General features: G+C 42.4%; 1 protein-coding gene across 9 annotated transcripts in view; it reads left to right on the top strand.

The window, feature by feature from the left end:
- Nucleotides 1-27,008, top strand: part of HECW1 (HECT, C2 and WW domain containing E3 ubiquitin protein ligase 1) — a 445,382-nt gene that overhangs the window by 245,030 nt on the left and 173,344 nt on the right. For all 9 annotated transcript variants that reach the window (XM_057302857.2, XM_008960744.4, XM_008960746.4 and 6 more), the window contains one exon: nucleotides 993-1,087. In XM_057302857.2, coding sequence (XP_057158840.1) covers nucleotides 993-1,087 — 95 coding nt within the window. The remainder of the gene's footprint in view (nucleotides 1-992; nucleotides 1,088-27,008) is intronic.

The following is a 27,008-nucleotide window of genomic DNA, read 5'->3' as shown; positions in this document are numbered from 1 at the left end:
GGAAAGCAAGTCACCTTCAAATGAACTAAACTCATGTTAGCTACAGATCTTGTCCTCTAGGGAACTAAATGCCAGAAGGAAAAGGACTGATGTTGTCATTTAGTCATCACATCATCACAATCACTAACATTTACTGAGCACTTAATTGAATCGAAGCACTTTTATTTGCTTAACCAACGTCTTATGAAGTCCTATTTTAACAGGGGGTACAGGGACTTATTCATTGTCTCACAGATTGTAAATAATGGAGCTGAAATTCAAACCCAGTGTGATCCCCCTAAACTCTTTACATTCTGCTTAACCATTTATAGAACTTTCTTTCTTTTTTTTTTTTTTTAAATGGAGTCTTACCCTATTACCCAGGCTGGAGTGCACTGATGTGATTATAACTCTCTGCAGCCTTAAAGTCCTGAGCTCAAGTGATCCTCCTGCCTCAGCCTCCCAAGTAGCTGGGAACTACAGATGCGTGCTACCACTGCCAGCTACATCTATAGAACTTTGAAGGAAACAAATTGTGATGCAAAGAGGTTATCATTGATGGATACAGGAGTTTAGAAAATATGCCTCTCTCCTATGTACTTCAATAACTTCTCAAAGTCTTTCTGCAAATTACCAAGATATTAATCACAATGAATTAAATAATAGGACATTACAGAAGAAACAGACAGGTGATAGGCATCCACCCACCTCACATCTTAGAACTAAGTGTTTTAAATCAATGACCTCTAATGGGGTAGGATGGATGCTGAGAAGTCTAAATAATGGACTTAACTTGGATACAAAAATGTTAAGGCCAGAACAGTTTTTCATGTCACAGTTTTAAGAAGTCAGACCTGTCCTTGAGGCCACATGAGGAGCATCATTGTCGAGTGTGGCCTGGCTTGCTCGTGGGGGAATTATGTTGCAGTTCTTAGAGATGTCCTCTGTGGCCATAGCTGTCTCTCCCTGGGTTACACCCTACTTCTCAGTCTCGTTTTTTGTTTGTCTTTCAGCTGAAACTAAGATCTGCTTCAAATACTACCATGGAGTGAGTGGGGCCCTGCGAGCAACCACCCCCAGTGTCACGGTCAAAAACTCGGCAGCTCCTGTAAGTCTCATTTCTCCGTCTTTGGTTAGACCTAACTCTGGTCTTTCTTCACTTTCCTATTTTGTTCTTGTGCGTGCGTGTGTGTGTGTGTGTGTGTGTGTACGTGTACATACACACATATGGAGATATACTGATAGATTGATTATGAATAAATGGAGAGACACCTCAAAATAATCAAGAGGAATGAGATCCATAGTCGACCTTACTAAAGCTCATGCTACACTTGTGTGTTAGGGAGGAGCCAAGCTTCTATATTTTCCTTAGATGGCCAAATGTTTCTAATAGAGACATGTGCAATCACAGTGAAGAAGCCTTTTCTTTGGATCACATTTTTTAATTGTTTGGTTTTAAATATTTATATTTTCTTATGTTTTTATTTCTTTTAGTCTTGTAAATAAATTAATGGAGTAGGATTTATTGCCTCAGGTTGATTTTAGTCATAGAATTATAACATGATAGGCCTGGAAAGACCAGAATCTCTCACCCTTCTCTGTGTATAAATGAGGACAGTGGCCAAGGAGCCTAAATAATCTATCTCAGGTCACAGAACTCGTTGCAGATCCAGGATTTAAGTCACTTCTTTTGTTCCCTGCTGTGTGGCTTTGCTCAGGCCTGTGGTAATAGATGCCATCTTTCCTAAGTTACAATCCAGTTTTAATCTTTGTAGTGCTTCTCACTTAGTTCTTAATGCATCTGATTAGGCTGAAATGCACTGAGAAATGGCATTCCTTTTCCTTTTCACATAAATTTTAAATGACCAACTGGGGAGGCTGGACAGAAACCAGTGGAGGACTTTGTCATGCTAGTGGAAATAAAAAAGACTCTTTTTTTTTTTTTTTTTTTTTACATTAAAAAAAAAAAAGGCCAGGCGCAGTGGCTCATGCCTGTAATCCCAACACTTTGGGAGTCCCCAGGCAGGCAGATCACTTGAGGTCAGGAGTTTAAGACCAGCCTGGCCAACATGGTGAAACCCTGTCTCTACTAAAAATACAAAATTAGCCAGGCATGGTGGCAAGCGCCTGCAATCCCAGCTACTTGGGAAGCTAAGGCAGAAGAATCACTTGAACCCAGGTGCAGTGAGCAGAGATCGCACCACTGCACTCCAGCCTGGGCAACAAGAGTGAAACTCCGTCTCAAAAAAAAAAAAAAAAAAAACAGAGAGAGAGAAAGTATTTGACATGAAATATGAATGATTCAGAAAGGACTTTGACTCCAAAAAATATTCCATTTTGCTGCTTTGCAAATCAGTTCTGCAGCATCCTGAAGACGAGCTAATTGAGGCCTTGGTAGTAAGCAGTAAGGTAAGCAGGCCCGAGGCCCAAAGCCTGGCTGCCTCCATCCTCGGCAGGACTGGACACTGAACTGGGTTTCCCATCCTGGAACTCATAGCGGGAAGCGCAGTGGGAAGAGAGGGAGAGGCACATGTGCTTTTGACGGCTTCGCTGTTTTTCCCTCACTGGCCATGCAGATTGGAACGTGATTCCTGTCTGACTCGGACAGCAATTTAAGTGTGAGAATCTAGGGAAGTGTCCTCAGAGTGCCAGAACCTCTCTTCCAGGCCCGTTTGTTTGGGCATCCCTCAAAAGAGGGTACCCCTTAAAACCAGACATGTCCTGACACCTGTTAGCCAATCATTGAGGGTGGAGTGACAACTAAATCAAGGTAGCTTAGAGACAGCTAAATCGAGGCAGAAAAGAAAAAGTGAACCAGAAGCTAGGGAGACAGAGCAGGAAGGCACTGAGCACACAACAGGCAGAGAAGGAAGGAGGCAGGAAGTGGAGTGAAGCCAATTAGGGAAAACCCTTCCACTGCAGGCCTGGCCTCTTGCCAACACACAGCAGTTCACTGAATGAGGCAGACACAAGGATCCCTTAGCAGGAATGGGCTGTGCCCACTGATGGGACTGGCCTGTTGGCTCAAGGCTCGTAGGGGAGAGGAGTTCCTCACCTTCTTCTGCTCTGGAATGATACTGTGGGTGTGTTGGCCAGCCCTGGAATTCAAATTCTTACCTGAAGCACTTTTTCTTATTTAAATAAAGCTCCCTAGAGCATTTGACTTCTCTGAACTCAGCCTGCTGGAGACTCCAGATGTTCACCTGCTGCTCAGACCAGTGCAAAATGTGACACATCATCACAGTGTTGTGCAATGTAGGCTTAAAATTAAGCAAGAGGCCAACTGCCCAGAAAATGGCCTCTAAAGTATGATGTACAGCTCCTTAGGGCAGGATAAATTTTCAACAAGCATATGCTCCCCAAGGGCTGCCATCACCAGAAACAAAGGCTTGTACCTCAGAAGAGGAAATGAGATGCTTCCATCACACTGTTGACACAAGGTTCAGCAGGTGCCTGATTGCTACTGCCCTGACCTCATCTTTGTCATTCCACATGAGCTGCTGCTGCTCATACTTCAAACTCTGGCATCTTGAAATATTTTGACATATTGCTGTCACCCTGATTTTTATCTCCTTAATGATTGTGTCACACAAATCAGTAGACACTTGGGTTGACACTTGAATGTACATCCTGCAGACAACTTCTAGTCCCCAAGCATGTGAGAGCTCGATCGCATAGCCCCTCTGCCACCAGGGACAAAGAGAGAAATCCTGGGCTCCTATTGTCATGGTGAAAATGAGTCCCTGGAGTCCCAGGGCAGGAGGCAGTACACACTATCCCACAGGACTGTATTTTCACGGGCAATTAGGTTTCATAGGAGCCACTAGGAGGAGCCCCCTTTGTTTGATAGCGTGGCACACTTCTCAAAGCTGTTTATCACGCATTATTCTAGTTGATGCCCAGCACATCTGTGGAGAGAGGCAGGAACTACCCTTCTGGTTAAGTGATCATTTGGCTATATGGTGATGGAGCAGAACCACATTTCGCTTATACTTTTTGCAACCCAGCTCAGTTTGGGTATAATCTAGCAACTTTCCAGGTTAAATAAGCCTTTGCAGTCTTGTCTGGGGACTTGAGCACACAGTTTCTAAGGGGAAATGCTGTGAGGTTTCCCTCTATCAATTTGTTGATAAACTTGGAGTGTCAACTTCTAGGTTGAGGATTGCTGCTGCTGCATTCATCTCTTATGAAGAGTTGCTGTGTATTGCCATTATATCATGTCCCCAAAGTCACTGAGTTGGTCTGTGACAATACGCTAAACCTACCATTCTTTGAAAAGGAGGAACAAGCTGTCACATGCTCCTTTGGTGTAATCAGCGCTTTAATTTTCTGAGCATTGTATGGTCTCACGATGCATCAATTCTTTTTCTCATTGTCTTGTTCCCTCTCATCTTTGTCTTTGTCCCATGGGCAACTGTTGAGGTCCTTGTTTAAAAAGAGGTTGTCTTCTACTCTTGTCTTTCTGGGGCTCTCATTTATTGTATATCAGAAACTATGATGGATGTGCTTATAGAGATAAATGAAATATAAGCCCTGTCACTGAGAACTCACAGTTACTCCATTATAAATTATAATACTATATAAAGTCTCCAGTACTGGAGCGTGAAGCCTGCTGTGCTGATGTATAGAGAAAGCCGTGACCAGGCACCTGCAGCAGCTGTGCTGGCTGCAGGAGGAGGGGGCGTGGCCTGAGGCAGGCGCCATGAGTGGGCCTTGGCCATGCCTTGAAGACAGACAGGCAAGGCCAGCAGAAGGGATGGCCTGTACAAAGGCACGGGGTGAGAAATGGCTCAGGCCTGGCAGGGAAGGAGACCTAGTTGTCTTAGGTTTAAAGAATATGGGACTTATTGTCCCTATATATCCTCCTGTTTTTCATACTTTTTGTGTCTTATTAGTAGCACCTATCACGTTTTATGTCTTTCTTTTATTTTCTGTAGAAAATCACTGTCAAAGCAAGCTCTTCCTCTCCATATTCTGGCCCTTGCTAACTACCCCTTGTGCATTACCATTACAGTCTTCTTAAATAAGCCCCATGATATGTTTTTCTTTCTCTGATTATACATCAAAAAACAGAAATCAGCCCATCACGACAGTTTGCCAAAGACAAGGTGGGTAAACTGTCCTTAGCCCAACACACAGTCCACTGAAAATAACCAGGCTGCCCTGCTGGGTCTAGACCTGACAGTGAGTTTTCACATCCTCCTCTTCCCACTCTCAGGCACCCAGCCGGCATCATCTGTAGGGGCTGCTGGAGGGAGTGGGGGCCCTCCCTTTGCCTGCCGGTTCTCCTGCAGTGCCGGAGACTCTGATGCAGTCTGAAGCTGTTGGTGTGAGCCAGGTAAGTGAGAGTCTTTCAAGTCCCGAGCATACTGCTCCCACACCTGGTTTATGAGACCCTCCCTGCAGAGCGTTCACCTGGCAGTGCAGTGGGCCTCCTCCCCACCCACGCTGAGGCCTGGGACTGCGGCCTCCAGATAGAAAATAGGTAGCTGGGGAATGACTCTGGTAGAGTCCAAGCAATCGGGAAAGGCCACCAGCATGCAGGGCAGGCTGAGGACATGACATTCCCGCCCCGTGTGGGGCCATCTACTCTGGAGTAGAGACTTCTCTAGATTTAGAGGCTGGGTCATGTGTAGTCAAAGATGTATTTCTTATGTTGTCTTTATCAGCATTAAAATGTGTGGAAAACCCATCAGGATTATGTTACACTGGATTATTCTTATTCTTACCTCAGATTGCTATTGTTTATTTATTTACTTCATATTCTGTATCTTCTGGCTCTTTCAATGAGAAGTTGGAAGTAAACATAGGAAGGTCCTCTTCTTCTTCCTTCATGTTAATCTAGTGCCTCTGCAACCAAGCTTTTGATAATAACTGAACAGCATAACATTCAAAGTAAAGTTATTTGCCAAAGAACAAAGAACGGCTGGGTGCAGTGGCTCACGCCTGTAATCCTAGCACTTTGGGAGGCCAAGGTGAGTGTATCACATGTGGCCAGGAGTTCAAGACAAGTCTGGCCAACATGGCAAAACCCCATCTCTATAAAAAAATAAAAAATAAAATAATATTAGCCAGCATGGTGGTGCATGTCTGCAATCCTAGCTACTTGGGAGGCTGAGGCACAAGAATCACTTGAACCTGGGAGGCAGAGGTTGCAGTGAGCCGAGATCACACCACTGCACTCCAGCCTGGTCAACAGAGCAAGACTGTCTCACAAAAAAAAAAAAAAAAAAGAACAAAGAACAAATTTAAACTATCTTTTCACTAGTTCATGTTTACAGATTCATATACTTTGTCAGACCCCCTGAGCAGAGGTAAGAGTTGATACTATCCTCTTAAAGAAAAGGCAACTCAATAGGACATTTCCACACCAATATAGGCTAAATTAGCACTCTAAAATAGGGCCAAGATTTTCCTCCTCCGCATCAGTCTGAGTCTCCTGCAGTGGACAAATAATTGATAAATACCCTCCCTTCCCCAAATTCTAGGTCATTACCTTTGGCTATAGTAGCATTTTTCTTGGGGATTTTAAAAGTAGATATTTCAAAAAAAATTTCAAGTCATAATAAAGCAACTATGGACCAGCTGCTATAGGTTATAAAATGTCCTGGAAAATACTTCAACCAAGTTAGTAGCATTAGTAGCAAAAGGAATCCACAGGTTGCCGACTGATGGGACCAGCTACCTAGAATTGTTAGACATAAGCCAATTAATTTGGAAGACACCTCAACTTTATAATAAATGGTCTTGAGCCCTTGTACTTGGCAGAGATGAAATGGCAAGACCAGGTTCCAATAAACATCAATCACCATGTATCTTCCATATTGGGGTGAAGGTCCCCAAAGTTGCCAAAGGATCCCCTTCATCCAGTGTGTCCAGATGAAGTCTCAATTTTACCCTTGAAATGTGTCAAAAAGGAGTATCCAAAAACTAATGGAGAAGGAGAGTTTGTTCTCTGTTTAATTGGGATGGACTGCATTGCCCCAGTGAGATGGACCCGCCCCCTGAGATCCCGGGAGAGCAGGCAGCCTTACACAGACCTCAGAACCACAGGACTGCCCAAGATGCTATTTTCTCTTAATTGTAGTTTTCTATTCATTATGCTGTGTAAAGAACTGTCTCTGCACAAAGAGGGACTTGGGGAAATTTCAGAGTCATTTTCCTCAACTCGTAAGAAAATGGGGCTTTCTAAGGATTTAGTTGGAATTCTGGCTTTCATGATATCACCAGGTTCATGGCACTATAGCCATGTTCTTAAACTTGCCTCATTTCCAGTTCTGATTTTGGAAACTTGGCCCCATGGTATTTTGGGAAAGTGACATGGCATTTATTTTTTGACTTGGATTTTATAATAGCCATAGCAGCCTTTTGTGAATTGTTTTCCTGTTGCCTTACTATTACATCCAGAATTTATTTTTGCAGCATATCACCAATACTTAGCTAACCAGCACTAAAAGGAAACCTCATTAACAATACTATGATGAGACAAAATTTTGAGACTTAGTCCCTAATATTCTGAAAATCTGTTTTTAACTGAAGTAATTCTAGTTATGCTAGGGAAGCAAGACGTCTGAAGAAGTTATACAGTACAATATTCTATTTTTATTTATTCCCTTCATAAATGTCTGCTAGCCTTTTCTTAGAGGAGAATTTAAGAAAGCATTTTGATTTGTAGGAGCTATAGATTAAATGATACAGATAAAACACAATAAAAGTAATCTTGAGTGCTTGAGCTAGAATTACATACATGATTTATTTACATGCAAAGGATCGATGCTGCCCAGACATTTACTAGAGAGTTTTAGAATGACCTTTTTAAGGGGTTATTTTACAAGATCTTCTGACTATTGTTAACTTTTAAACTTTGTCTCCATTCTCAAAAGTCAAGGGTGGAATAGAAAAGGAGTTTCCAAGGGTGATAGAAGTTGATGGTTAGATATCAACATAATGTATAATTTATTCTAGCTGAGAATCCACATCACATTTTTTCTCGCTGCTAATCTGGCAAATTGTTTTCTGATGCTCAAAGCCTCTTGCCTCTAATCTTCTTTTCCCAGAACCTGCTTCCACTTCCTCAGCCCTTCTGCTTCCACCTCTCCAGTCCATGCAACACTCTGCCCCTCAACCATGGAGGTCTGCTCAGAACAGTTATTCTGGGCATCTTTATGTAGTCTGTGGCTTCAATGTCATTTATGTACTTAGTAAATATTTGTCAGTAAGCTCCTTGGGGCTAACCATTAGGCATGTAAAACCAAACAAGACAAATCCCCATGCTCATCAAGCCACCTGCCTAAGATACGGGCAAGTGTGTAGCGGGGAGACAGACAAGAAAAGAGGCAATGACAGAGCACTATTCCATGCCTCTGGAGGTGGACAGTATAGGGTACTTTGTAAGGACCAATTATGGGCAGGCCCAGAACATGATGCAGGGTTTTCCAGAAGGAGTAAGCTGAAATGTGCACACACCACAGCCATGATTTCTGATCAAGCCTTTTATTTCTTGTAAGCAAATTTAACCCAGAATATAGTGGCAGCTTATTCATAAATGTGTCTCCTGCAAAAGTCCCTTCAGGTTTTGATCAGACTAATTTCAGGTTTGATCAGCAGTGGGGACATTTGTACATTTGCTTTTTGGGCAAGGCATCAGGTGGACTTGCCCTTCTAGAACAGAAAGAAAGGGAAGGGATTCGGCATCCTCTCTCTAGATAATTTACCCAGGCCCTACTCACAATCTCTAACCTCTCAAAGAGGCATTTTGGAAGTTTAGATTCTATCCTAGCCCAACATTAAGGAATCTGTTCAGTTTGAGGGGAAGAGGTCCAGAGCTCACACTAACGAGGCATTCTGGGGTCTCAAGTCTGGAGATGCTGTTTTCTGAAACACCTTTCCCACCAGCTATGGTTCAGCTGCCATAGTGTAGGGGTGGGTGGTTTACATCCTTTCTGTCTGGACTCTAAGAAGCAAAACGCCAAATCGCATTCTGTGATCCCCAATAGTTGGTTCTAAACCTTCTCTTCAAGTTGAATTTTCTGTAGAAATGACATTAGAAAAAATTTATGCAAAGTGGAAATGGAAATCCTAATGGAAAGTGGAAATCCTTTCTATGTTTGTAAGAGCCACATTCTGAAATTGGGGTCAGGACATCTATGAAGCCCTGGTGTTTTATGGACACATTTGCACATGTTGCTAGGAATGGATCCAAGGCACTCATCAGATAAACAGGGTTCATGGCTCCAGAAAGATAATGGACTTCTGTCACAGGAAATATCAATGTCACTCTTTGCTGACATAAAGAGACAATTTAGGGCAGGGCGCAGTGGCTCATGCTTGTAATCCTAGCACTTTGGGAGGCCGAGGCAGGCAGATCACCTGAGGTCAAGAGTTCGAGACCAGCCTGACCAACAAGGAGAAACTCCATCTCTACTAAAAATACAAAATTTGCCGGGTGTGGTGGCACATGCCTGTAATCCCAGCTACTCGGGAGGCTGAGGCAAGAGAATCGCTTGAACTCGGGAGGCGGAGGTTACGGTGAGCCAAGATCACGCCATTGCACTCCAGCCTGGGCTACAAGAGTGAGCGAAACTCCGTCTCAAAAAAAATAAAAAAATAAAGAGACAATTTGACAGTCTTGGTACTGTTAAAAGTCTACCTTTGCCTTTTTGGGAGAGAACACCTTAATCTTTGGCAGCACTATGAAAGCTGGAATTATTTATTTACTACCTAGGCATTTACTACCTGACCTAGAAATTGTGAATGAACACATCAAGATAAATATGTTCATATGATGAATCTTGACATGAATATATCCAGTGACCTAGAAAAAAGAGGACGTGAAAATTAAATGAGGACTTCTTAAACAAAAGGCTTTTCTCTTCTTTCTCTGCAGCAGGGTCCAAATGTTGACTTCTCAGGGATTAGAGGCAAGGAGCTTAGCACAGAATAGACAAAACGAAATGTTCACTTTCCCTAAAACAAAACGAAATGGATGAGTTCACAGGTGAAGCCTTTCAAATGATGGCGGGATAGATAAATCTGACACAGCTTAAGCTTTTAAGAGCAAAATCAACTAATTTACATCATTAAAGAAAAGACAAACCATCTGACAAATGGGCCAGAACCTAAAGTCAGTTTTTAGGGGGGAAAAATGCAACAGCCAATAAACACACAAAAGATGTTCCATCAAGAGAATGAGAAGACAAATTACAGACTGGAAGAAAATATCTGCAAAATACGTAATTGATCAAGGGCTAGTATTCACAATGTACCAAGAACTCACGAAAGTCAACAATGAGAAAGCAATCAAGCCAACTTTTAAAAATGGGCAAAACACCTGGATAGATATCTCACCAAAAATATACAAATGGAAAATTAGCATATGAAAAGATGCCCAACAATATATGTCATTAGAGAACTGCAAATTAAAACAATGAGGTACCAAAGATACCTATTAAAATAGCCAAAATCCAAACACTAACAACAAAAAATTCTGTCAAGGATATGGAGCAACAGGAACTCTCATTCATTGCTGGTGGAAATGCAAAATGGTACAGCTACTTTGGAAGACAATTTGGTTGTTACTTACAAAACTAAACATACCCTTACCATATGATTCAGCAATCTCACTCCTTGGTATTCACCCAACGGAGTTGAAAACTTATGTCCATACAAACATCTTCACATGTTTACAGCAGCTCTATCCATAATTGTCAAAACTTGGAGGCATCTTGGATGCAAGATGTCCTTTAGCAGGCAAGCAGATAAATTGTGCTACATCCAAACAATGGAATATTATTCAGTACTAAAAAAAAATGAGCTGCCAAGCTATAAAAAGACATGAGGAAATCTTAGATGCATACTACTAAGTGAAAGAAGCCAATCTGAAAGCCTACATAATTTCACAATTCGTCTATATGACCTTCCAAACATATGGAGACAGTAAAAAAGATCAGTGGTTGTGAAGATTTAGCGGGGAAGGATGAATAGGAGGATCACAGAGGATTTTTAGGGCAATGAAATTCTTTTTTTTTTTTTTTTTTTTTTTGAAATGGAGTCTTGCTCTGTCACCCAGGCTGGAGTGCAGTGGCGCAATCTCGGCTCACTGCAAGCTCCACTTCCTGGGTTCTCGCCATTCTACTGCCTCAGCCTCCCGAGTAGCTGGGACTACAGGCGCCCGCCACCACGTCTGGCTAATTTTTTGTATTTTTAGTAGAGACAGGGTTTCACCATGTTAGCCAGGATGGTCTCGATCTCCTGACCTTGTGATCCACCTGCCTCGGCCTCCCAAAGTGCTGGGATTACAGGCGTGAGCCACCACGCCTGGCCAGTGAAATTCTTTAATGTGATACTATGATGGTGGCTACATGTTATTATACATTTGTCAAAACCCACAGAATATACAACACCAACAGTAACCACTGATGGGAAGTATGCACTTTGGGTAATAATGATGTGCCAGGGTAGGCTCATCAAGTGTGACAAATATGCCACTCTTATGTGGAACGTTGGTAGTTGGGGAGGCTGTGAATGTGTGGGGACAGGGGATATATGGGAATGCTGTGCTTTCTGCTCAATTTTGCTGTGGACCTAAACCTGCTGTAAAATAAATGAAAGGCTATTTTTTGAAATGCTCCAATCAGAAAGCAAAAATTCAAAAGTTTTATGGTACCCAGGGATGATAAGAGAGTGAAAGAAGCATGTGTACACTATTGGGCCCATTTTTTTCAAGGCAGTTTAGCAAAATTTATCAAATTTATCAAAATTTATCTTGGGCATATTTGCAAAAGCTATTTGGGATATATAGACAAAATTATTCATTGCTGCATTGTGGGAACAGCAACAACAGGAAAGCCAGTGTCTTCGTTAGGGAGACTGGATGATACACTCTAACGGCAAAAGCAGCAGGGGAGCAGATTGTGATTATGGGGAAAGGTTCTCAATACATTTTTTGTTGATGGTGGATTTTGTTTTGTTTTGAGACAGAGTTTCGTTCTTGTTGCCCAGGCTAGAGTGCAATGGCACGGTCTCGGCTCACTGCAACCTCCTCCTCCCTGGTTCAAGTGATTCTCCTGCCTCCACCTCCCTAGTAGCTGGGATTACAGGTGCCCACCACCACGCCCAGCTAATTTTTTTGTATTTTTAGTAGAGATGGGGTTTCACCGTGTTGGCCAGTCTGGTCTTGAACTCCTGACCTCAGGAGATCTGCCCGTCTCAGCCTCCCAAAGCGCCGGGATTACAGGCGTGAGCCACCAAGCCCGGCCTCAATATGTTTTATGAAGTGCAAAAGCAAGGCTCAGAGCAGTGCCTTTAATATTACCCCATTGATGTAGTTTTTAATTAATAGTTAGAAAAATTATTTCCAGGAAAGGATAACAAGAAATGAGTAACAGTGACTACCTTTGAGGATTATGTGGGGGTGGGGTGTGCAGGATTTCACTTATCATTCTGTGCCTTTTCTTTTTTACCTGTTTATATTTACTAACAAAGGGTAATTTTCCTTTTTTTATTATTATTATACTTTAAGTTCTAGGGTACATGTGCACAACGTGCAGGTTTGTTACATATGTATACATGTGCCATGTTGGTGTGCTGCACCCATTAACTCGTCGTTTTCATTAGGTATATCTCCTAATGCTATCCCTCCCCGCTCCCCACTGTTTTCCTTTTTTTAGACTTGTTTATGTTTTCTAACAATAGATTTCTTTTTTAAAAAAATCACAGGAATTATCAAAATAGTGGGATTGTGGCTTTTTGTGTTTTCTCTGTTAACTATTTTAACATCTATAATTTTTTTAAATAAATTTTTTTACAAGGAAAAAGCCTTGTAAAATATTTTTAAATTTTTTTTAAATATTCCCTTTTCTCTCTTCTCATGACTGGTCTGGCTTTATCTAGATGCTCAAACTTGTAGTGTCACAATTTAGTCCTTGATGCAAAGGGAAAGAATGTTGGCATGTGCTAATATATGAGTGCTAAAACGGTTGCCAAATCCCTCCTTTTCCAGAGCAGGGGTCAGACACCCATCAAGTGATGTAGATGCCTGTTTAGTCTACCCATCAACCCCACAGCCATTCCTATGGGAATGATAAACAGAAAAGACAAAACCAATCAATACTGAAACCCATGATTTAATTAAATCCAGAGATGAAGAAAGTGCTTAGGCCAGAAATGGAGAGGAATTTCTGATGATTATAATGTCATTAAGATGCCCCAAACCTGGAGCAGGAAGAGATGGAGGCAAAGCAGACTAACGGTGCTGGGAGTCACTGCAGGCATCACAGTGAGCTCTGTGGTGCTGCCCATGCACGTTGGTGTCGTTCTGCCTTCTTCCTTTTTTTTTTTTTTTCTTTTTGAGACAGAGTCTCCCTCTGTTGCTCAGGCTGGAGTGCAGTGGCTTGATCTGGGCTCACTGCAACCTCTGCCTCTTGGGTTCAAGTGATTCTCCTACCTGAATTTTGTATTTTAGTCGAGATGGGGTTTCTCTGTTGGCCAGGCTCGTCTCAAACTCCTGATCTCAAGTGATCCTCCTGCCTTGGCTTCCCAAAGTGCTGGGATTACAGGCATGAGCCACCATGCCCGGCTCCTTTCTTTTCTTTCTTTTCCCTGTCTCGCTCTGAAAAAAGAATCTCACTGTTTTTTTTAAACTTATTTTTTTCTTTGCCTGTGCCTACAAATACAAATTTGAGTAAACTGTCCCTTCTAATGGCTGGTATAGTAGATTTACGTGTTTGTTTTTTTTTTTAATTTTTAATTGTGGTAAAATATACATAACAAAATTTACCATCATAACCATTTTTCAGCATGTAGAGCTCAGTGACACTGTGTGCATTCACGTTGTCCAACCATCATCACCGTCTATCTCCAGGACTTTTCATCTTCCCAAACTGAAATTCTGTCCCCACTAAACACCAACTCCTCATTCTCCCCATCCTCGGAGCCCTTGGCAGACACCATCCTACTTCCTGTGTCTAGGAATTTGACCACACTAGGCACCTCATATAGGAGGAATCATACAGTGTTTGCCCTTTTGTGCCTGGCTTATTTCAGTGAACATAGTATCTTCAAGGTTCAACCATGTTGCCGCGTGTGCCAGAATTTCCTCCCTTTTTAAGGCTGAATAGTATTCCCTAGTATGTATATGCTCTATTCTGATTATCCATTCCTCTGTAGAAGGATCCACGGGTTGCTTGATATAGGTATTTCTCTGAGGAAACTCCACTGGTTATTTGGTCAGGAAAATTATTTGTTGTTTCATTCTTTGCATTGAAATAAGTTATCACTCATTTCATATAAAAAGTATTCTGGGGTTCAAATAAAAAGAAACACTACGAAAATTCATAGAGGTTGGCTCCTTTTGAAATAAATTCAATGTAAAGAAATTCTAGAAAATTACACCTGTTCTCTACATGATTCAAGAGAACATTGTATCTTTGAAACTTCCTGAGAGAGCGAAGAATGGTAAGAAGGACAGTAAGGAGATAATGGGTCCAACCTTTTGACCAACAGTCACAGGTATGTGACTTAGAGACCATGGGAAAAGGAATTATTGAATTAGAAGACAAACTAAAACAAAATCATCCCCAACCCAGTGGAAACAGAAGATGAAAATAGAACTTTTTAAAACCCAGAAATCTAATTTATGAACAACAGATGTTTCTAAAAAATAACATAGAGAAATATAATAACCAGTGAAAAAAAGATGAAAATATTTTTTGGTCTAAAAAAATACATACGTAATTAAAATTGAAATTCTTCATATTTCAGATAGCTGGAATTGATATAATAAAATATATATGTAGGTTCATAGTAGAAAATTTGTAGACACATAAATAAGAAAAAACAATAATAATCCAATACACAGCAAGCTTCTGCAACTACATAGTCCTTCTTACCATTCATTGCTCTAATAAAGTTTTAAAAATAAAATGTTCTTTTGAATCATGTTAAGAACATTGTGAAATTTCCTAAAATTTCCTTCAGTTTCTTGCATTGAATTTACTCCAAAAGGAGCCAAGGGGTTCCTGGAGGAAGAATTTTTGAACTGAAGAATGCTATAAACAAACAGGAGAAACTGTTGGACGCCTGGAAAATAGCAAAAGCCAAGAAAATTTGAATGTTCTCTTCACAGCACAAAGATGTGCTTGGTAAGATGTCTATTTAAAGGGAAAAAAAAATAGTTCTCTACGGTACCAGTTGTCAGTGATATGTGACTATGCCAAATACAGACATTCTCAAGCACGTAAAAATAGAGAAATTGCCCACATGTCAAATATACGATTTCAGGATTGAGAAAATTGTGGATGGCAGAAACCGGTAGTGAATAAGGAAACTAATTACTTATAAAGAGATATGCTGAAATGATTGCAAGGATGTATTATTATTTTATTACTTAAATATATATTGTGTGGCTTATTGCACCAATTAGCTAAATAAAAAATAATAAAGAGGTATTCTGTAACACTTGTTTTTAAAAAAGCTCCAGGCCAGGCACAGTGGCTCACCAATAATCCCAGCAGTTTGGGAGGCTGAAGTGGGCAGATCACTTGAGACCAGGAGTTCAAGGCCAGCCTGGGCAACATGGCAAAACCCTGTCTCTACAAAAACTACAAAAATTAGCCAGGCATGATAGCATGTGCCTGTAATCCCAGCTACTGGAGGGACTATGGTGAGAGGATTGCTTGAGCCCTGGAGGTCAAGGCTGCAGTGAGCCATGATCAAACCACTGTACTCCAGCCTGGGTGACAGATGAGACCCTTCTCAAAAAAAAAAAAAAAAAAGGAAAAAAAGCTCTTTAAAAATCAAGACTTGCCATGGTAAAGATAACATTTGAATGAAAAAGGCAGTATAATTACTGGTTGAGGTGCATATATATAATCATATATGTATATATGAAATATGTATAGATATACACACACTATTTTATTTTTATTTATATGAGCTTGATCATCTCCACATAACCCAGTAAACCAAACATATACTCACCTATTACAATACTTAACCATGAAACACTAGAGGTTTTTAGAATTAAAATTAGGACCAAAATAAGCGTGTAAGATGCCACCAGCTCTAACATTTAAAAAGTAAAATAGTACATGTTCCTTGGGAATCCATATAAACAGAAGAAAAATGTCACCGTAATAATCTCACCACCCAACGAGCCTCAGGAACCTGCAGAAAGGAAGGGCTTTTTGATCATCTCTGACTGCAGAGCCAGCAATTAAAATAAGTATAGCAAGTCTCCCTGGGATGGGGGTAGCCAGCCAGCATCTGGGCTATGTGGATTCTCCAGGCCATTGGACACCGTGCCCTTTACTCAGTAGGTGCCCGTGAGTTGGCAAAAGTCTAGCTGATTACATCCTGGTTTTTAAATCCTAAATGGCCTCTCAATAAAAGCTCTTTGTATTAACATTTCACTGAAGGATAAAAAATTTCAAATATAGCTCGGCACAGTGGCTTACACCTATAATCCCAGCACTTTGGGAGGCCTAGGCAAGTGGATCACTTGAGGTCAGGAGTTCGAGATCAGCCTGGCTGACATGGTGAAAACCCATCTCCACCAAAAATATAAAAAATTAGCTGGGTGTGGTGGCAGGCGTCTGTAATCCCAGCTACTTGGGAGGCTGAGGCGGGAGAATTGCTTGAACCCAGGGGGCAGAGGTTGCAGTGAGCCGAGATCGTGCCATTGCACTCCAGCCTGGGTGACAGAGCAAGGACTCTGTCTCAAAAAAAAAAGACATTTCAAATATATAGATCTTGATTTCAGATTTGTAACTTTCAACTCCAGCATTCAATTTAGTGGTCACACTCTAGTGAAAAAAAAAAAGACTTTTCTTCAGGTAAAAGTCTTGAGAAAAATAAATTCTTACTTCCCAAGGATCTCACAGAGCCAACATGAGTAAAGTTAGTCTGACTTGTAAGCAGGTGAATGAATGTAGCACAGAGGCATTCGGGCAAGTCAGAGATGCCTGGGACTGTGCTCTTCCCATCCCTGGCCTCACCCAACACCATGAGACCCAGAGTAGGGAGGAAGGCAGCCCAGGCCCATCTCCTCCTCCATACCAACTACCTTTTCAAGCCTGTTCTGAAGGCAGAATGTTCTACCATCAGTGCTTTTTACCCTTCTTGCTCTATGAGGACAGGGAAGTTCAGGTCGATGAACAAATGGATTAACTATGATCAACTCATTTCTTTTGCTTCAAAACACACATTAAGACTAACCCAAGGAGCAAAGCCCTCAAAATGCGCTTACTCAAGAGTTTGTGGTTCACTGTGACCTCGCCCTGCCCCCTCACAATAATTAATCTCAGGTTCTAGTAGATCATTAGATCCCACTTCTTTCAACCATCTAAACTAGGTGAAAGTGTCCCTGGATTTAAGGTGCTGTAGATTAAGATAGGACTGGTGCTTTTAGATCAGGGGTTTTCTCCGGTGGGCTGTTTCCTGAAAGAGTCCAAAAAATTAGAATCAAATCCTTGCATATGAATGCACAGAAATAACATTTTTTTTCTCTTTGTGAGTTTTTCCTATGTTACTTACAGCAAAGATGGCAGAAGCCCTTAAGTTAATGAAGTCCCCAGGCATGTTGCCAGGGTGTAAAGGCCCTTATCTGTGTGCTCTCTGCCAATGGGAAGTCGGAATTATCAAGCAGCCCTTGGATCAAAGGGAAGTCTGATCCTGGGGACTTTCTTATGCCTCCCCCAGAGCTATGGATAATTTCCCTGCCTGCATTCTTCACTGCAACTCTCTTTTATGAGAAATGGCTGCTCTGGCAGAACACAAAGATGACTGCATTTCCAAGGAGGTTAGTAGACCCTTAGCATTAATGCTCAGTTTATGGGTACAATGTAGTTATACATCCAAATTTATACATTTACACATAGTCACTAATAAATAGTTGTGTTTTAAAGAGTTGAGTTTAATTGGAAACTACTTAATTTTATTAGCCAAGTATATAATATGTATATATGTGTGTTACACTTTCAGATTTAAAAAAAGCTTGCTTGCTTAAAATTGTCAACATTATATTTTTGTAATCTAGTTATTCTAATCTAATCATTTTCTTTGTAGACCCTTCATTTCTAGAAATTTCTAAGTCTCTTTAGTTTGCCTTTTATTAAGGACTTAGCAAATATGAGGTGATTTTGCTCTCCTGTGTACACAGTGACTACTGGATGAGGAGAGAGGAGAGGACTTGTCAGGAATAGGATTATTCAAGAGCAGGAGAATCTAACTTTTCAGAGAGCAGCCTGTAACAAAGAGCTATCTAGAACAATCATGTGGTTTATGAGCGGAGCTCTCTCAGATAACCTGCCTTAGAAAGATTCTGCATTGTCCTGTCAGACATCCCAAATACGCATGGTTAAAACCCTTGGCACTTTCGGCCAGGCATGGTGGCTCACGCCTGTAATTCTAGCACTTTGGGAGGCCAAGGCGGGTGGATCACTTGAGGTTGGGAGTTTGAGACCAGCCTGGCCAACATAGTGAAACCCCATTTCTACTAAAAATACAAAAAATTAGCTGAGCGTGGTGGTGCGCACCTGTAATCCCAGCTACTCAGGAGGCTGAGGCATGAGAATAGCTTGAACCCAGGAGGCAGAGGTTGCCATGAACTGAGATTGCGCTACTGCACTCCAGCCTGGGCAACAGAGTGAGACTGTCTCAAAAAACAAAAATAAAAACAAAAGAAGGAGGCAGTGTCAGGCAAGGGCAGAGCAGCAGGAATGATGGTGAAACAGACAAAACTGTCTCAAAAAACAAAATAAAAAACCCTTTGCACTTTGAACAGGAAAGAAAATAGGGACAACCTACCTTCCAGACATAGAACATGGGGTGGTTATTGCTTATGGGGGGGCGGTGTGCCCTTGCTCACACAAGCACTGTGTTGGACTAATAGGCATAGGAAGTTAAGAGCACAACTGAAGTAAAACAAAACCCATCATCCTCACCTGGCAAAACCCCACCCTCGTTAAACTTAATTCTCTGTCCACTCTTTACTTGCATGCAGGCAGCATAAGAGTGTTCTTTTAATCTTATGACCACAGATCTCAAGCTCCCTTTAAAGCTCAATCCCGGAAGCACTGCACCTCTCTGATGTGGAGAGAAGGCTGCTTTACACTTCCATTTTCCTCACGCCTAGAGTGCCCTTCCCTCTCTCACTGAGAAATGGAGGCAATCAGAACACAGCCAGCCTGCCTGCACACACACTCCCATGCTGTGCCTCCTTCCAGTGACAACTGTCTCAGGCCAGCCTCTCCATTTGCACATGGGATCCCATCCCATCTTGTCTTTAAGCAGCCTTGATCCTGAAAGTAGCTCCTCCTTCTCCTGCATAGTCCACTGTCCTCTCCGCTCAATCACTTCCATCCCATTACATAACGATTCCACTCAGAACTCTCCAGTGGCTTTTTCACCATCATTCCTGCTGCTCTGCCCTTGCCTGACACTGCCTCCTTCTTTCCACCTAATTCCAGCCTCGAGAGTCCTCTTTCTAATCCTTGAATACAGCAAGATGGTTCTTCCCTCAGGGCCCTTGCACTTCAGGTTTCTCTGCTTGGGACAGTTCCTCCAAATAAATAATTCACTCCCTCCCCCCATTTAGATCGTTTTCTCAAATGTCCCCTCCTGGGAGAGGCCTTACATCACCACCCTATCTAAACTATTCTCCACACAGCTCTTTATTTTCTCCAATCACTATTTTCATTCATGGTGCTCGTGTTGTAATTGTGTTTGCCTCCCTCCTAAAGGGCAGCCTCCAGGGGCAGAGATGTACCTGCCTGTCCTCTTCAGAGCTGTTCCTTATCACCCACCAGAGCAGTACCTGGCACACAGCAGACGGCCCATAAAACATTTGTATCCAACAAACATGGGTTATTCCCTGGCTCAGCCACTTAATAACTTGGTGGCCTTGGGCCTCAATTTCTCTTTTGTTGAGACAAGGTCTCACTCTGTAGCCCAGGCTAGAATTCAGTGGTGTTATCAGGTTCACTGCAACTTTGACCTCCTGTGCTCAAGCAATCCCCCTGCCTCAGCCTCCTGAGTAGCTAGGACTACAGGCACATGCCACCACACCTGGCTAATATTTTTAAAAATTTTTAAATTTTTGTAGAGATGGAGTCTTGCTTTGTTGCCCACACTGGTCTCAAACTCCTGGGCTCAAGCGATTCTCCTGTCTTGTCCTCCCAAAGTGCTGGGATTACAGGAGTGAGCCACTGTGCCCAGCCTCTTTGAGTTTCTTTTGCTCAACATTATTTTGTAGGATTAATCCATATCGTGCTGTAGTTTTTCATTCTTTTGTGTGACTGTACCAGTTTATTTATTCTACTGTTGATGGACATTTGGGTTTAGTGTTGCTGCTATGAATATTTTTATACATTTTTTTGGTGAATGTATGTGATTTTTTCCCCCTAGATGAAGTTTTGCTCTTGTTACCTAGGCTAGGGTGCAATGGTGAGATCTTGGCTCACTGCAACCTCCATCTCCTGGGTTCAAGCGATTCTCCTGCCTCAGCCTCCAAGTAGCTGGGATTACAGGCACCCACCACCACACTCGGGTAATTTTTTTGTATTTTTAGTAGAGACAGGGTTTCACCATGTTGGCCAGGTTGATCTCAAACTCCTGACCTCAGGTGATCCACCTGCCTCGGCCTCCTGAAGTGCTGGGATTACAGGCATGAGCCACCAGGCCTGGCCAATATATGTAACTTTCGATGGGTATATAATTAGGGTGAAATTATTAGGTCATGGTTTATGCATATGATAACTTTTAGTAGATTCTGCTAAAGTTTTACAAAGTGGTTTTACAAATTTACACTTCCACCAGCAGTGTATGAGAGCTCCAGTTGTTCCACATCCTTGTCAACACTTGATACTGTCTTTTTATTTTTAGTTGTGAAAGGGTATGTAGTAGTATTGCAGTGTAGCTTTATTTGTATCTTCCTGATGATTAATGAAGTGAACATTTTTTCATGTTAGGGACCCCAGGTTTATTGGCCATTGGATTCCTGCTTTTGTGAAGAGTTTGCAAAATCTTTTGTCCTCTTTTCCCATTGGGCTGTTTACTTTTTTCATGCTAATTTGTAGTTCTTTATATATTCTGGATATAGTTCTTTGTTATATATCTTCTACCTGTGGATGGCATTTTAGAATCTTGGTGCTGTGGTGAATTAAAGTTCTTACTTTTATTTATTTATTTACTTCTTGGAGGCAAGAGTCTTGCTCTCTTACCAAAGCTGGAGGGCAATGGCTTGATCACAGCTCACTGCAGCCTTGAACTCCTGGGCTCAAGCAATTCTCCCACCTTTGCCTCCTGAGTAGCTAGGACTACAGGCACATGCTACCATGCATGGCTAATTTTTTTTTTTTTTTTTTTTTTTTTTTGAGATGGAGTCTTCCTCTGTCACCTAGGCTGGAGTGCAGTGGTGCGATATCCGCTCACTGCAACCTCCACCTCCCGGGTGATTCTCCTGTCTCCTGTCTTGACCTCTCAAGTAACCAATTCTCTCTCCTGTCTCAACCTCCCAAGTAGCTGGGATTACAGGCATGTGCCACCACACCCAGCTAATTTTTGTATTTTCAGTAGAGACAGAGTTTCACCATGTTGGCTAGGCTGGTCGCAAACTCTTGACCTCAGGTGATCTGCCTGCCTTGGCCTCACAAAGTGCTGGGATTATAGGTGTGAGCCACCACACCTGGCTGATAATTTTTTTAAAATTTTTTTAGAAATAGGGTTTCACTGTGTTGCCCAGGCTGGTCTCAAACTCCTGGCCTCAAGCAGTCCTCCTGCCTTGGCCTCCCAGAGTGCTATGATTACAGGTGTGAGTCACCACACCCAGCTGAGCCTCAAATTCTGGATTTATAATGATATGGATAGATGATAAAAATAGAAGCCCCTCATGCCTGTAGTCCCAGCACTTTGGGAGGCCAAGGCAGATGGATCACGAGGTCAGGAGAGCGAAACCATCCTGGCTAACATGGTGAAACCCCGTCTCTACTAGAAAATACAAAAAATTAGCTGGGCATGGTGGTGGGGGCCTGTAGTCCCAGCTGCTCGGGAGGCTGAGGCAGGAGAATGGCGTGAACCCAGGAGGCGGAGCTTGCAGTGAGCCGAGATCGCGCCACTGCACTCCAGCCTGGGCGACAGAGCGAGACTCCGTCTCAAAAAAGAAAAAAAAAAAAAATAGAAGCCCCTTCAGAGGACTGTGGAAAGTGTGTCTGAGGATGCGGTGAAGCAATGCCTGTGATGCTCTCAGCACTTGCCCCACATGGGGTAACTACCCAGTAAAAGTTAATTAGTACTGTTTTGTGAGCTTTTCCATAATGTTTCTCTCTGGGACTACTCCAGCTCTCTGGTTACAAAATACATAGATTTCAACATCATAGAGAAAATGCATATTTGGACAACATATACAAAACTGGAAAGTGCAAAAAATAACGAGTTACTGCCTATAAGCAGGAGCTTAATCCCTCATTCAAGATGTCTCTTTTAAAGGAATTTACTGACCCTAGAATAGTATCTGTGAGATGAATAGACAGTGGATCTATTCTACCAGATGGAAGGATGGATGTGGGGGGAGGGGTTGGATAAATGAGTGAACTGAGTGGATGGATTGCACATAGTTCAAAATGATGACTGAAATGTGGATTTATTATGTTACTTTAAGTTCTGGGATACATGTGCTAAACATGCAGGTTTGTTACATAGGTATACATGTGCCATGGTGGATTGCTGCACCCATCAACCCGTCATCTAGGTTTTAAGCCCCACATGCATTAGGGGTTTGTCCTAATGCTCTCCCTCCCCTTGTCCCCCACCACCCAACAGGCCCCGGTGTGTGATGTTCCCTTCCCTGTGTCCATGTGTTCTCATTTTTAAACTCCCACTTATGAGTGAGAACATGTGGTGTTTGGTTTTCTGTTCCTGTGTTAGTTTACTGAGAACAATGGCTTCCGGCTTCATCCATGTACCTGCAAAGGACATGAACTCATTATTTTTTATGGCAGCATAGTATTCCATGGTGTATGTGTGCCACATTTTCTTTATCCAGTCTATCATTGATGGGTATTCGGGTTGGTTCCAAGTCTTTGCTATTGTAAATCGTGCTACAATAAACATACGTGTGCATGTGTCTTTATAGTAGCATGATTTATGATCCTTTGGGTATATACCCAGTAATGGGATTGCTGAGTCAAATGGTATTTCTGGTTCTAGATCCTTGAGGAATTGCCACACTGTCTTCCACAATGGTTGAACTAATTTACACTCCCACCAATAGTGTAAAAATGTTCCTGTTTCTCCACAGCCTCGCCAGCATCTGTTGTTTCCTGACTTTTTAATAATTGCCATTCTAACTGGCGTGAAATGGTATCTCATTGTGGTTTTGATTTGCATTTCTCTAATGACCAGTGATGATGAGCTTTTTTTCATATGTTTATTGGCCACATAAATACCTTCTTTTGAGAAGCGTCTGTTCATATCCTTTGCCCACTTTTTGATAGGGTTATTTTCTTATAAATTTGTTCAAGTTCCTTGTAGATTCTGGATATTAGCAAATATTTCTAAGAAAATGCAGTTGGCCCTTGAACAACACAGGAGTTTAGGGCTTCCAATCCCCCATGCAGTCAAACATTTGTGTATAACTTTTGACTCCCCCAAAACTTAACCACTAACACCCTGTTGTTAACTAGAAGCCTTGCCAGTAACAAACAGTTGATTAACATATTTTATATGTTATTTGTATTATATACCATATTCTTACAATAAAGTAAGCTAGAGAAAAAATATTAAGAAAGTCATAAGGAAGAGAAAATATATTTGCTAGTCATTAAGTGGAAGTGGATCATCATAAAGGTTTTCATCCTTGTCATTACATTGAGTAGACTGAGGAGGAGGAGGAGGAGGAAGAGGAGGAGTTGGTCTTGCTGTCTCTGAGTTGGTGCTTTGTCTGCAAGTTTTTTCAAATTGTTGCAAACTCCAACATGTTTTCAAATATATGTACTGAAAAAATTCATGTGTAAGTAGACTCACACAGTTCAAACCCATGTTGTTCAAGAGTCAACTGTAATTTGTTGAGAATTACTACCGCTTACTTCTAGAGCACAAGTGAGTGTTGTCTTGGGGTTCTCCACGTACCCCCTGGAAATGCAGAAGAAGGTAGGTGTGAAGTTCTTGGATGCTGGCCAGTATTTAATGAAAGATTAACTCACTCATCCCATGATCCAGCAACCCATGGGTAGCGGGAAGCCCCAGGAACACCTCTGGAGGGAATGTGGCAGCTGCTGCAGGAAGACAGAGCCCCAAGATGGCGGTGTGCCTGGGGCTGGCAGCAAGCTCACCCTTGGACCTTAGCGAGCTTTTCCTAAGTATCCATGTGGCATGTCCATAGGAAAAAAGATGTTACATTAGCAAGAAAAAAATACGTCTTTGCCTAAAACTTAAACATATTTTTAGATGGGAATACAACTTAGAAATTTTAAAGCAAGTCAGTGAGGGGGAAAACGTTTGCCTTTTAAAAAAATCATTTTCTAGGCATCTTTTCATTCAGTGAGGAGTAAATATTATCATGTTTTTGCCATTACACTCACATGAATGAGCCATGTCCATTCTTCTTTGGATTATCCCTCAAAATTGCTCATCTATTCCGTGAGAGGGAGTGGGTGGCTGGAAAGAGCTCTATGCAAAATGCAGCCCTTGTCTTCACTAAGCAGACTGTCTGACCCAGATGGAACAGCAACCGACACACTTCCTATGATTTCATTTACCCAAAGGCTTTGCAGTTGTTTGGTTTAATCGCTATTTTAAAAAGTAGAATCAAAGCAGTTTCTCCCTCCAACCTCACATGCTTAGATGAAAAGAGCTAACTCTTGTCACTCCTGCATCCTTAACTAGACTTGGTGATAAAGGACAAAACACAGTTCTGGAAGGACAATAATTACAAGGAGTTTCATAATTTGTAAGAAAAAGATCCTGAATTCAAAGAAACGGGTTCAGCCAAAGGGGCATCTCTCTTTCCCTCAACACCCTCTTCCAATCAGTCACCAAGTTCTATCCATTTTATCACTTGGCAGTCTCCCCTCTCCCCTCCGCTCCCCTCTCCCCTCCCCTCCCCTCTGCCCTCCCCTCCTGCGTACTGACAGACAGGGTTTGTGTCAGTGTCACTCGGACACTGTTGCAGCTGCCTCCAAATTAGTCTCTCTGCCTCTGTCTTCTGCCCTCTAATTTTGTGATTCACATCCTTGAGTATACACTGGACTCACCTGGGAGCCTTAAAGAGGACAGATGCCCAAGTCCCACCCACCTCCCCACCCCGAGTCTGCCTCACATGGTCTTGGTAAAGCCTGGGGCAGCTCCTACACCATGGCAGAGCCGTCCCTCAGAGAGCTGGGGTAAGGGGCTGATCTCCATGAGTTCATGTTGCCCTTGCTAACAGAAGAGCAAGGCCAATTACACAGTTCGTGGTTTCCAGAAGATGAAGACCAGCCATAGTTTCCCAGGAGAAATACAACTGTTGTTGGTTCTGCAATCAGGCAGATATTTCTCCCAAGGCAAAAGAATATGTTGAAAATGAGCTTTGGATCATGAAGGAAATTGCTTGAAGAAGGTTGTATTCATTTTCTATTTTGTTGTGTTACAAATTATCACAAAGTTAGCTCATGGGTCTATAGGTCAGAAGTCCTGAACAGCATGGCTGGATTCTCTGCTCAGTCTATTGCAAGGTAAAATACCTGAAATCAATGTCAGCCAGGCTGAGTTCTCATCTGGAAGTTCTGTGGAAAAGCCTACTTTCAAGCTCATTCTTGTTGTTGGCAGAATTCAGTTCCTTGTGGTTAGGACAGAAGTGCCTGTTTCCTGTTTCCTTGCTGACTCAGCCAGGGGCCAACCTGGGTCCTTCATGCCACCCACATTCCTTACCACGTGGTCCCCTCCATCTTCCAGCCTGCAATGGTGTGTCAAACCCTTCTCACCTTGAATCTTTGACTTCCTCTCTCTCTTTGACCTCTAGGCCCAGATTGAAAGAGTTTGTGTGATTAAGTCAGCCCCTTATAATGTCCCTTTGTTAAAGTCAGCTATCCTGATTCCAGAGTAATTCACAGTCCCTGAGCACATACACCACAGAGGCAGGAAATCTTGGGGCCCATCTTAGAATTCTGCCTGCTGCAAAGGCTCAGAAGGGTCCCCCTAGTCATCCTGGTATTTGGAGGTTGAAGGTGGAGGAGGAAAGAGAAGAGCCAAGCCATCCCGACTCAGCCCAGAGTTTCTAACTACCCACATGATACAGAAACCCACTCCCAGGGATGTGCATGAACCCTGAAGAAGCAGTGCTGCCCCAGCTCAAACAACTTACCCTACATGAGCTGCCAACACTTGCCCCTAGATCCAGCGTGATGCCAAAGCAATCAGGGAGATGTTCCTGCCCCCCCTGCATGTTTCTGCTGTCTTCTAATTAAACCCTTCCAGAAATTCTGCCCCACCCACTTCCCCACCAGCTTCAGCTGTGTCACCTATCATCTCAAGTTGTGAGCCCTCATCTCAGGTCCATGGACTCTCAAATCAGCTCAGATGAGGGAGGAATGTGTCCGTCAGTTCCCTCATCTGGGCCAGCTGAAGGGTGTAGAAGCTAACAGAAGCTCACCGCACTGTGCTTTTATTTTTTATTTCACATAAGGACAGGTTTTGTTTACAAAATAATTAAAATAGCAGCTTGACATGAATTCCTTAGAAAACAGGATAGAAACATAAGGCCAAGACTACCCACATATTAAGTCAATCCAGATGAGTGTGGCATGCCAGGCAACGCATTTGTTTTCCTGAGGTGTGTATTTCAAATAGAGTCTGGATGGGCAGAAACATGATCCAGCCATTTAGAAGGTACTGAGGCAGCTTCCAGAACTGCGTTTTGGTCCCATCTTTTCCTCACAGCAGCTCTTTCTTGTCATGAAACCGTCAGCCCTCATTCTCCCACTCCCTTTCCATCTCTCCCCACCACCAATCCCATTGTTCTCCCTCCCCTCCTCACGCAGCCCCCAGCCAGCCCCTTC

Source organism: Pan paniscus, chromosome 6 (genome assembly GCF_029289425.2).
Source record: "Pan paniscus chromosome 6, NHGRI_mPanPan1-v2.0_pri, whole genome shotgun sequence".
Lineage (NCBI taxonomy): Eukaryota > Metazoa > Chordata > Mammalia > Primates > Hominidae > Pan > Pan paniscus.
Note: the sequence above shows the minus strand (reverse complement) of the source record. Positions and strands in the feature narration are given on the sequence as shown.